The sequence below is a fragment of the Macaca thibetana genome, chromosome 7 (genome assembly GCF_024542745.1).
Source record: "Macaca thibetana thibetana isolate TM-01 chromosome 7, ASM2454274v1, whole genome shotgun sequence".
NCBI classification, from domain to species: Eukaryota; Metazoa; Chordata; class Mammalia; order Primates; family Cercopithecidae; genus Macaca; species Macaca thibetana.
The window spans coordinates 85291495-85304184 of NC_065584.1; the positions used below are offsets into that span (position 1 = coordinate 85291495).

Consider the following 12690-nt stretch of genomic DNA (forward strand, 5'->3'; position numbering starts at 1 on the left):
CTAGGAAAAAGTCCTTGGTCTATTGAAGCTAGAAACTCATCCTCAAACTGCTTAGAATGGAAAGTCAGAGATGGTGAGAGGGATTCAGGAGAGACCCCACCCAGCTCTGGGCAGGTCTCGAACTGCTGTTTCCATTCCTCATCATTCATTCGCACATCTACTCATTTCTTCCCACTCCCTCATCCAGGCAGGATTATTGCGGGTTCATCACTTCTGCAACCCTGTGCAAACCCAGGCTAGACCCCTGTCTTACCTGTTTCAAAGCTTTTCTCAACCAGGTTGGCATCACAGACACTTTCTGAAAGGAAAAACACAGACATTCTTTCAGCATCCAGAGCAGGCTGACTCTCCCACCCCAGACCTCCTAGTTCTTGGGCAGGTGAACGTCTACAGCCTTTCCATGCTTCCTTGTGGAGAGATCTGGAGGGAACTTACAGCACATGGGCACATGCTAGGGAGAGCCCCTGGCCCTGGCAGGACTGATACCTTGGCTCCTGGACACCATTTCTATTTACTCAATATACACTGTTTGTGCAAAGTACATGTTGCATGACATAGGCCACAGGTGCCATCATGCATAGACGCTGCTCTTGCGTGGCTTCATTCTGGAGTCCAATGGAGGCAGTGAGGCATACACGGTGGCAAGGGCCGTAAAGAGTATAAACAGGTACTTTCATGTGTTCCAAAAAGTTTTGATCCTTGTACCCCAAATTTGTTCCTTGGTTTCATCTTAATAAAATGGCACTATCATTGACTTAGCTGCTCAGACCAAAATCCAGCTGCCTTCCTTGATCCCCTCTTGGCTTTCTCATCCCTGCATGGTTCTACCTTTGAAACCTGAATGGTGTTGGCCACCTCCCTGCCACCGCCCTGTCCAGGCCTCCATCATCTCTCTGCTGCAACTGCTCCCTTTCTGCTTCTGCTCTTGGCTTACAACCCACTCTCCATACACCACTCAGACTGATCTTTAAGAAAAGCAGGCCGGGTGTGGTGGCTCGCGCCTGTAATCCCAGCACTTTGGGAGGCTGAAGCGGGTGGATCACCTGAGGTCAGGAGTTTGAGACCAGCCTGGCCAACATAGTGAAACCCTGTCTCTACTAAAAATACAAAAAATTAGCTGGGTGTGGTGGTGGGAGCCTGTAATCCCAGCTACTCGGGAGGCCGAGGCGGGAGAATCGCTTGAACCTGGGAAGCGGAGGCTACAGTGAGCCGAGATGCGCCATTGCACTCCAGCCTGGGCAACAAGAGCAAAACTCCGTCTTAATAAAATAAAATAAAATAAATAAAATAAGCAAATTAGGTGTCCCTCCCCTGCTTGAAGCTGATCAACAGCTTTCTGGTATACTTAGAATACTGTCTGCCCTCTCATGGCCTAGGAGGCCCTGTGACTTGGCCCTGCCTCCTTCACTCAACTCATGCCTGCTCCTCTTCTCCTTTCTCATTGAGCTCCTGTCCCAGGCCTCTATAGGGTCCTCTCCCTGCCCTTGGTATGCTTGGTACCTTCAAGTAGCATTTCTTCAGAGAGCCCTTCCCTGACTTTTGTCATGAAGGTGGCTGTTTTCTCAACCCTGAGTTAAAACACATTCCAATCTGAAGTTTTCTGGACTTTTCCCAGCTGACAGATGGGCTCCCCCAACTAGAATGGAGCTTCCTCTGGGCAGACCCCTCATCTGACTTTTTATTCCTCCACTTTAGCACCTGGTGCATTCATGTACCGGCACAACCAGTGCTTGGTGGGTTAATGAGTGACTGCATGAGATTGACTTAGTAAGCTGGGAAAGATTTTTTGGCAGACAGGGAGAAATAAGGAGAGGCAACTTGGAGAAGGGCTTTAAAATGAGGCATAGAAGAGTAGTAAGGGGCAAACAATCTGAGCAAAGGCAGGCGGTAGGAACTCAGTTGGAGAGACTGAGGCTGGGCCAAGTGCCCTCTCCTGCCACCTTCTCTTCATCTGCTTTTTTCCCGTGTCATTCTCTGGACTGCCAGGACAAGGCTCACTGTTTCTCAGTAAAAAGAGGGTTTTGTGGCAATTGATGAGGCCAAGACCACTAATCTGAGGAGTTTTAGACATCGTTGACCAGAGCTCTGGGCAGAACCAGGCCACTCCTGAAGCAAGGAAACAGCCTGCGAAGGCACCAAAGCCGCCCTTACCTGTGCCGGGGAAGAAGGTGTCTGCTGGAATAACGCTGTCCTTGAAGGCGCTTGTACATGCAAAATCGGATTTGTTGCTCCAGGCCACAGCACCGTTGCTCTTAAAGTCCATAGACCTCATGTCTAGCACAGTTTTGTCTGTGATATGCACATCAGAATCCTTGCTTTGTGACACATTCATTACAGAATCAAAATCAGTAAATAGGCAGACAGAGGTGTCATTGGATTTAGAGCCTCTCAGCTGGTACACGGCAGGTTCAGGGTTCTGGATATCTGTGGGACAAGAGGATCAGGGTTAGGACATGATCTCATTTCCTTCTTTGGCCCCAACCCAGGGTGAAGTCCAGATGCCAGTGATGTACCAGAACGGGGCTCCGTGGGGCTGGCAAGTCATGGTCTCATGCTTTATACGGGAAACAGCATTTTAGAAACCAGCTGCTTGTGATGGACTGGGACTGGGACTCAGGGACAGGTACACGCTATCAATCTTGGCCAAGAGGCCATGATTTCAGTGAACGTTCACTGCCAGGCCTGGCCTGCCACTCGAGGAAACCTGAAATGCAGGGCTACTTAATGATATTGCTTATTCTTTTATTTAATAGGATCTTCTTCAAAACTCCAGCAATATAACTCTGGCAGAGCAAAGGCAGGCATGGAAAGAAGGCCGAGCAAAGCAAACTAGTGGTCTCCCCAACTTAAGCTGGGCATTAGCAGAATGGGAGGTTTATGGTATGTTGGCATTAAGTTGGGAAGTCTATCACATCACCAGGAGATTTCCCTCTCATTGATAGAGGTTTTGAACTATAAATCAGAACACCTGCGTCTAAGCCCCAGCACTACCGTTTACTCGATATAAGGCCTTGAGCAAGTCACAGCAGCTCCTTACGTCTCAGGAATTTCATCTGCAAAATGAATATGTTGCCTCATCCACCTTCCTAGCCAGGCTCTTCTGAGAAAGAAATGAGAGCTTCTCCATATAAAAATCTATTTAATAAACTGTAAAGTACCAAACAAATGTTAGTTGGAGCCATTGACCCTGGCAGAATATAGCTGTGATAAAGTGCTAGTGAGTCATGCAGGGCCACAGCGTCTATCCTTCACCCTCAGAAAGCAGGACCTGCTGGAGGCTTTTCCTTAGTGCTGAGACTCACTCTTCAGTATTTCCGTAGGATTTTGTGTTTTTAATGTGACTCTCATTGTTTATTCTTTCTGACCTCCTGCCTTTTGAGGAGGAAGCAGAGGTTTGTCGGAGGATTAGCATGTTGGGGCCACCCAGAGAGTTTCCAGCAGGGTGGGGATTAGAATTTCCCACCCAGTGGTTCTCTGCTCCCACAGCTCCTCACATGCGTACAAGATTTCTCAGACCCTGGTGATTCCCCGACAGTTGGTGAGCCAACCATGGTGGTCTCGGCAATGCCGACATCCAGCTGGATCCAAAACCAAAGAAATCAGCCCCTGGGATGCTGAGTGGAGGCAGAGCTGCCTGCAGCATGCAGCTGCCCCTGGAGCAGTGGAGCAGGGGTGGGCTGCATGGTCAGAGGGGAGAGACACCCAGAGCTGTGGCTCCAGAGGATTCTGCCTACTTCCCTCCAACCTCCTTATACTTGGGCAGTCTGACATCTCTCTGGGTGAAGGCCCTAAGGCATAGTTCCTTTGCTGGGAAGGGACAGACAGAAAGCCATTAGCTCCACCAACACGTCCCCCTGATTGTTAGTCATCAGTGGGGGTCTTGGGCAGCACTGCAGAGGGGGAGAGAAGAGTCTGGAAGTGCTGATCCTCAAGCCAACCTGCATCTGGTGGCCCCTAATCAGGGAAAGTGGGTGGCTTTGTGGGGCAGAAACCCAAGTTGGAGTCCTGGTTAAACACTCACTCAAGTCCTGGGGCCAGTGGGTGTCAGACTGGAGAAGATCTAGGCTGCTCTGTCTAGTATAATAGTCTCTAGCTACATGTGGCTGTTGAAATAAGAATTAGTCAATGTGAAATAAAATGTTTTCAATTAAAAATGGAAACTTCATTTCAAGAGCTCAATAGCCACATGTAGCTGGTGGCCATTGCATGGGACAGTGGAGATTGACAGAACATTTCCATTGCCACAGAAAGTTCTACTGGACACTGTTGGTATAGAAAGCGCAATGCCACGGAACACAAGACTCTGAGAAACGGCAACAGGGGCTGAGTTAGAGGTACTGAGTTTTTTTTAGCCTTTTTATACTTTCATGCCATGTACCTATTATACTTTGTATCCCCATGTACCTCTAGTTCAACTTTATCTCTTTGCCGCTTTTAATTTGGAGGTGTTTAGGGGTCTGTCTGCCAGAGCCCTTTGGGGACAGACATCCTATTCTACCCTAGTAAGAATAATACATCCTATCACTGACGATATCAGAAGGTAGGCTTGGCAAGACGGAACGAACTTTTTGATGTGGAAGTTCAGCTATTCTAGATCCTGAACTGTCCTTTACATTCAAAATGAACTGCAGAAGCACATGTGCTCTAGTGCTTTAGGTCCCTAGGGACACAGCAGTGATCGAAAGCTCCCTTACCATTAAATCTGTCCCTGTAGTTGGGCACTAGGGACCCAGAAATCAGAATTAGTGACAGTGGCTCTGGGTCCCACTGAGGTTCTAGTGAGCATCAGGAAACTGTGGGCATGGGCAGACGTACGGTGAGAAATGGAAACTCTGGTTCCTTTGCCAAATTGCTACTGGGAGGTAACACCTTCATATCACTCCCAGTGTCTCTATTACAGAATCCCTTAGGTTTCTCCTCCTCTAAGGTGTGGGTTGATCCCTCTCAGAGCCCACTGAGGAAGGAGAGGGGAGGTCTGCAGCACTGTAGCTGGCTCCTCTCACCTTCACTTCTGGTCTGCATCTCTAAATCGGATTCTCAGTTTCCCAGTGGCTGGCTGGCCCGGCCCTAATTTCTGTATTCTCGTGCTCTAGTATTTCCTTTTTCCATGCCTAAAAAGACATGTTCTCTGAGTACTTTTCAACCAATTTTATTATCAGATGTATACTTAGGCTACAATGCATGTGCCTTCATTATTCCCAGGATCATGCCTTCTTTCTTGTTGTTCCCTATGCCCAGAACTCCCCTTCTCTCCTTTCTCTGCCCATACAGATCTTATCCATCTTTTGGGGCTCAATGAATCCTTTGTACCACATGAAACTTCTCAATCTAGGCCAACTTTTCAGCCAGCACCCTATCCCCTCTGAATCTCTATTGTGTCCATTGACATCATCAGCTGGCCAATACTAGAACAGTTTTCGGGCTGCTTAATTTACAACAGTTCTGTACTTTTGTCTAGTTTTTATACCACTTGAGGACCGGACAGGAATCTATCTTACACTTCATACTCAGTCTAGCATTTTATAGAGTGATAGTCACATAGAAGGCATTTTACAATACCCATTGAATGATTAAAGTCAAATTTTAATGTGTTTGACCTAGAGAAACATGAATATTCAAGACAGATAGTGATGCTTTTCCCTTCCCAGACCTCTGTAAGACAATTAGTTACAACATCTTCAGCAAGCCTCACCATGGTAATAAGTGATATCCCCAGAGAAAGGATTAGCGACACTGGCCCATGGGGTTGCAAGTGGTGCCACCTGGGATGACTCACCAGATATAATGAACACATGGGTTCCTTTCCCAAATGTGAGTTTATCAATTGTTCCTCCAGTATTCACACCACGGGTGACACCATTGCAGAAACTCACAGGACTTACCTGTTACTTAAATAAGAGAAACACTGATCTCCCCCACAAGGCAGGAGAATCACACTCCTAAGAGTTAGACCTTCTGCTCTTTTGCACTGAAATTTCACTTCTGATATGTACAGTTCTCCTCCTGCTCCATTCTGCTGTGGTTCCCTGGGCTGAGGTTGTGATTTCATATGGTTTCAATTAACTAAGAATTCAGTAGAGCAAAAACCTCAATTCCAGGCAGCAGTATCTTGGATACGTTTGTGGAAGGTTCAGGAGTCCTTGCTCATCGCCTGCCTCATGGTTCCTAAGGTCCCAGCCTAAGGATGATGTCTGCAGAGCACTGAGTGCTGGATGGAGGATTTCCTGGGGATGGGTGGAAGAAACTATTTGGGAGCCCACAGAGGAAAATACCTGGGCTCAAGTTGGCATTTTGGGCAAAGAAGAAATAGTTGTCCATCCTCCCTTGCTCTCCTGCTTCATTCTACTTACTTGGCTGGATGCTCAGTCTGGTCCCTGATCCAAAGATGATCTTGGAAGCACTGCTGTACCCCCACTGTGGGTAAGGTCTTTGAGATAACCTTCTTGATGCTAATCTGCTGGAACCCACTGGGGTCTCAGAGCAACATTCTAAAAGGCTCACTGGGTCTTTGGTGCTTCCCACGGAAGCAATTCCCCTTTCCCTTTATGATAGTGTAAACCTTAGTATAAGCAAAGCCTCAGTAATAATAATTATAATAATATTTTAGAAAAGCTACTACTTACTGATCACTTTTTACATTCTGGCCATTATCTCATATTATTATGATGTAGTTACAGTCATTTTGCTGTTGAGAAAGTGGAGGCTTTATTGAAAACAGCCAGTGAGAGTAGAGCCCGAATTTTCCCCAGGTCTGTGGGCCTCCCTATACACTGCTGCCTCTATACCTTGTAATTGCGTGTGGTATACTTGCCCTTCAGTTAGGAGTCTGGGCCACTTTTACCCTTAGGAGGAAGTCGAAAACTCTCCTAACTCCAGAGAGGAAGATGCTATGGGTAGGGATCCCCATACCATGTTTATTAGCCAATTCAGGGAATTTAGCTACCTGCTGCAATAAAAGAGAATTTGTGTTTGCCATTAACTCATCTCTTTCCCCCAAGGACACTTTGCTAATTTCCTGAATGTTCAGATTATCTGGTGCCGATATTATCAGCTTCGCTTGAAAGCACTGAGTATTTGGGACTCTTTTTATGTTTCTATAAATTATTCTGCTCAGATTTTCATTTACTCAGTTGGCTCTTGGCACTTCTGTGTTTAGTATGAGAAATGGGAACATTTTATGTCACCAAGAGAGCTTGTAGAAATGGAAAATGAGTGCTTCTCAATAGATCCCCAAGTTTGCTATAAATCATCGCCTGTTTTCTCATAGACAAGTGGTCAGTTCTTTCTGCACTGGTCACTTGCAGGGTCATACTCACATGGGTGTACAGCCAGCCTGGTCCCTCCTCCAAAAATCAGCTTATCGTAGCCACCAGAAAACACACAATCAGATGGTGCTTTACAAGAACTCTAACCTGGGCAGGACCAGCCTGGCTGGGGCACTCCATCTCCTGTCCCTGTTTTCCAGGCTCCCCCAAGTCAAACTTCCTCTGACAAGAGAGAAAAGTCTCTTGTCTTAAGACCACCAGGTCTTAATTCCTCCTACTCACTCCTGAAGATGCATTAGAGGCCTCATTGATGCTGATTATTTCTTTCTAATCATCATGAAATAGCTTCATTTTATTTTGGCAATTGCTGAACACCGAGGCAACTGTGCAGCAAACGCTCCAGCCACTGTCAGAACAGCTCCGGGGCAGGTTAGATGCAGGCGTCAACATGCAGGATCTATGCTGCCCCAACACTTTGCAGGGTTTACCTACTAGAAACAATGGCAACTTTAACGCCTTTTTCCAAATGTGAATTTTTGGTCTTTTTGTACACACCTTTCTAACACACCTTGGAACTGTATATTTCCAAGATGATTCTGCTCTTAATAGGGATAAGTTTCCTTAGAACAAATCTTTTTTGGGTGGTCTCTCAAGTGGAGACAGACTTCATATATTTATCATTAGACCTCTTTCTTTTTTGCTGCTAGAACTCTAGAGATGTGATAGTGGAAGATGTGTGTATGTACCAGGCAATGAGAATTGGAGGCTAGCCTTGTCTTCTGTTGTACTTCCATTGCAACTTGCATGTACCTCCACTATGACATGGTGACAATGGGCTATAGTTGTCTGTTTGCACTCTGAACTCCTGGATGGCAGAGACTCTCCCTCCTTCCCTGGATGGCAGAGACACTCCCTCCTTCCCTCTTTTCCTCCCTTCCTTCCTTCCTCCCTCCATCCCAGTCCTTCCTCTCCTTTCTTTCCTTTCCTTCCCTTCCCTCCCCTCCCATTCCCTTCCTCACACTTAGCATAGTGCTTGGGATAAAATAATTGTCCAATAAATATTTGTTGAATGCATAAACCCTCTAAATATTTCCATTCATTTCTAATGCAGTTCTGCTATCTTCTTTTATTAGGCCTATTTCATTTCTTCTTTAACTTCTATGTGGTTCCTTTTTACAAACTTTTTATTATTTTGATGGCATTATTTAGGCTCTAAGTTCTGTGTCTCTCAGTTGGATGTGCAGTTTTGAGAAAGTGTGTCCAATGCCCAGAGTCTTTGGAAAGCATAATTCATCACCTTTCATGAAAACGAAATGGTAACAAAAAACAATCTTTTGGCATAATCAGTCACAGTTTCTTTTCTGATAAAGATCTTTTGTCTCAAAGGAATCTGTCTCTGCAATGATGAAATGGCCAATTCCCGTTGGCAAATACTACTGATAGAAAACAGACTATTAAGCTAGTGGCTAGGAATTAAAATTTCAAGATATTCAAGCCTCATAAACAAACATGAAAAATTAGTTGAGGAGGTACAGATTCATCATCTGAGAAAGCAGAATAGGGGCTTTCTATGTCTTTGGCCAGAGCCTAAGTTTGGGTACTTACTTGGTTGCACTTGGAGTCTTGTTCCACTCCCAAAAGTAAGTGCTCTCCTGCCCGTGTCCACACCCTGGTACATCACAATACAAAATCCTGCCCTCTGCCAGCTGGGGGCAGCTGCCCATGACCCTCACACACTCACAGCTTCTCTCTTGGGAGAAAAGCTTTTAAGCAGCTTATTCTATGGTTTTGATGATGAATTTTTCTTTCTAACTTCATGCCCAATAAACAGTCCCCCTAAGTTTCTCCTTCCCTCCCTGCCATAGCTGTATCCTGCCACCAACCCAATGGCTCTACTGATCTCTTCAGAAGTGCTGAGTCACCATGCCATGGTCACTATGGTAAGAAGGCTCAGGATGGGCAAACCAAAGACCAAGCAGATGGCCTTGGAGGTGTGAGGTCTTCCCTCACAGAACGCAGGAGGCATGGTGGTGGCACGGTTAATAGCAAGGCCCTAGAGTCAAATAGATTTGAGTTAAACTCTAGCTCTGTCACTCCTGGCTATAGAATCTTGGATAAGTTACTTATCCCAAGCCTCTGTTTCCTCACCTGTAAAACGGGCAAAATACCAGCTACCTATTATTAGGATGTATGTAATCATTGAATGAGAATTACATAAAAGACAGAGAATGGCCACTGGCACATGTCAGGCATTCAGTAAATAGTGGCTCATAATGGGATGATTCCCAGCAATGCTTTACACAAGGAGAAAGGATGAGGCTTCTTGCAGCCAGAAGCCCAGAAACACATCCCTGAACCACCCATTCCAGTACCACAGAGTGCCTCAGCACCCTGGCTGTATGCTCTAATTCAGGGGAAGATATCTCATGGATTCTAGGGGAGGTGGTGACAGAGTCTCAGCCATAAGAGACATAGGAGTGAGGGGGCAGAGTAGACCCCTTGGGTGCCAAGAAGAAAGTTCTATTTTAGAAACCTAACCAAGAGTGAAGTCTTTTTTCACAACTCGGGGATTTGTCCTCTGAAACCATTGTGCAAAACCTTTGCCCGGCACAGCCTCAATCATCTCATCAGACCTGACACTGATAGTTACTCCCAGGCAACAAAGGACTCCTTTAATGATGGAACAGATCACAACACAAACTCTCACTACTGTGGTATCCTTCCATAATATAATCTGTCTGCAAAATTTCTCTTGATCATTTCTATAATACTTACACGGATGAACAATAAGACTGGTTCCTCTTCCAAATGTAAGTACGTAGCCTCCTCCTGATGCACACAGTGAGGAGAGCCTTTGATAAAACCTATTTCATGTGACCTCCCTCTACCAATTGCCCCGTGGTATTGGGCAACATCCTGGGAAACCCTCCTGAATACTCTCCGAGTTGTAGAAAGTCTCCGACTGCTGTCCTTAGAGCCCCCGAGTGCTAGCGCCTAGGGGTGGGAGCCAGGGGCTGGGGACTGGAGAGCTCTTCAGCCCCCATGTACCCAGGGGAAAATACCACCTTCCCATCAGCAGAGAAGCAGGGCAGCAACTCCCCATGTCTGCTCCCAGCACCCTAATACAAACACCACATTCTGTTTGCTTGGGGCAGACATTCTGAGGGTCTAGCTCTGTTACTCTTTAGTCAGATGCAAGGAGCTTCTGAAAATGCTCCAAGGACAGAGAGCAAAGAAAATTTTATGTGACATTTTGCTGAAGCTGTTCTGACCTCCTTTTCTCGAAGTATTCCTTGTTCTCTTTTCCTTTCCAGAGTCTTTGGCACTTGCCACTACTAGTCTCCTTCCCATGGGAGACCCAGGGGTTGGATTTCTGCATATTCCTGTCCGAGGCAACACTAAATCCAAGCAGGGTTTAGGCACTTCCTGTGATTTGTGCTTTCATCCTTCTCTCTTTACCACCCAGAATTAGGCCAAGGCATCCAAAGCCCTTGGACTCCTTTATTTCTAATGACCTTGACTCAGACGGGGCCCTGCCTCTGTGAAACCCTATAATTATAGAGAAAAAAGTCACAATAATTTCCATAGAATTTTTGAAAGATGGGAGGAAACAGAGACCATGCTGTCTACTTCAGAGATATGAAAACGGAGGCCCAGGGAGGTCATGGCCTGGGTCACAGTCCTGAGCTGGGGCAGGAACTCAGCGCTTGGCTCCCTAGCAGGTGGGTACTGCCAACACTCAGCTTATCTCACACTGGGTTTGAGGGTCACTTAGCAAAGAGCTGTGTGGCTCCACCAAACTCAGGGTGGGTGTAAGGGGCTGGGGCCCCTCCACTGCTCTGCACTGACCATCAGCACGGTCTTGAACAGATGCTAGACCCTGGCGTCAGGCCCCTGTGCAACATGAGCAAGATGTTCCCATGGTCCCCTCCAGCTCTCACTTCTGTGGTCCTTTGTTCAATCTGAAATCCAACCTCAGGGAAGATCAGGAGTAGCTTTACATGAGAACAGGAGTGTGTTCAGTGGAGATGCAGAAAGAAGGGGAGAGTGAAGGAAACCAAGGACAGGCAAAGATTTGGGACAGTGGCCGCCTAAGGTTCTTCGATATGGCATTGATGAATGGCATGTCCTGTCCCCGCTCCCTTGGAAATAGGAGGCTCTCCAGCAGAGGGTAGGGATGGGAGTGGGTGTGGCCATTTGTGCAGGAGGATCCCAGCTCACTTACTTGGTATGACCACCACTTGGGTCCCCTTCCCAAAAGTGAGTCTGTTGTTCCCATAGTCACAGTATATAAGCGTATTACAAAAACATCCTGGTTTTGCCCATCCCCTTTCTGAAGACACATCCCCTTCACAGTAGCTCTAAGATCTGGAAACCCTGAAAGGTGGATCCTAGTTTTCCTTGTAATGGGTGGTATGAGGACTTGAAGGAACCTCCCTAAAGGGTATAAACAGCACCAGACCCCAATGCTATCTGTTGGCCTTAATTTTCCTCATCACAGCTATCAACAAACACAGCTTTGGCTATTTCTTCTTTGGGAGAAACAGAATCTTTACAAAACTTCATGAAAAACATTGCATCCTACATAGGCTGGGTGGGTGTGAATATTTCTAAAGATACCAGAGAGCAAGCGGGCATTTTCCTACTTCATCTGCCATGCTTGAGAAGAAGGTATCATTTTCCTGTGGACATATGCAAAAATGTATTTTTCACCTTGCCATAAATGCACACTGTGCTGGGGCACATGCTAAAAACATGCCTTGGCATGACTCAGAGTCACTGCATCCTCTCGGGGCTGAGTGAGAGTCTTGGGTGACTCACGCCTGACTCATTCCTGTTTCTCTCCTCACCCTGCTCAAGGATGCTAACTGCCGAGGGGGCTTTTGTCCTCAAGAAAGTCAAAGATCTCAGCACAGAACAGACTCAATTCCTTTTCCAGAAACACTGTTGGGGGAATCATGTGTGTTCTCTGTCAAAGAATGTGGACTGTGCATGGTCATACCTGTCCTGTCTCCAGCCATCAGGGAACCCACCCCCCTATCTTGGAACATACATATATAAATTGTTATTAGACCTTTTATTATGAGTGCTTAGTATCCCTGATAAGACTGGAAGTTCTTGAGATCAGGAGCCCTATCTTAGGGTTTAAAAAATTCTTTTCTTTGTTTCTTTCTTTTTAAACCAACTATGATTCCCTGGTTTGTTGATGATACTCAATAATCATTTACTGAATTGGACTGACTTTTATTGTGCATAATTATTGGAACAGGGAGGCCAGTTTTGGGAGAGGTTAAAAGCTAAATATACTCTTGGTAAATGTGAGCCGCAAAATCTAAGTGCTTAGGCAAGGAAAAACCAAGGAAGCATTTCTAAGAGAGATAATAAGAAGGCAATATAAAAACTGAAACATCGTGAGGTTCATATG

The 12690-nt window shown here is 46.1% G+C and overlaps 1 protein-coding gene and 1 gene segment (V, D, J or C); both read right to left on the bottom strand.

The window, feature by feature from the left end:
- The window catches only part of OXA1L (OXA1L mitochondrial inner membrane protein), a 240727-nt gene that overhangs the window by 225749 nt on the left and 2288 nt on the right, over positions 1–12690 (bottom strand). The gene's annotated exons all lie outside the window — the stretch shown is intronic.
- LOC126958314 (T cell receptor alpha chain constant-like) overlaps positions 1–12690 on the bottom strand; it is a 55888-nt gene that overhangs the window by 2158 nt on the left and 41040 nt on the right. The window contains 2 exon segments of the C gene segment in view: positions 254–298; positions 2152–2424. Coding sequence covers positions 254–298; positions 2152–2424 — 318 coding nt within the window.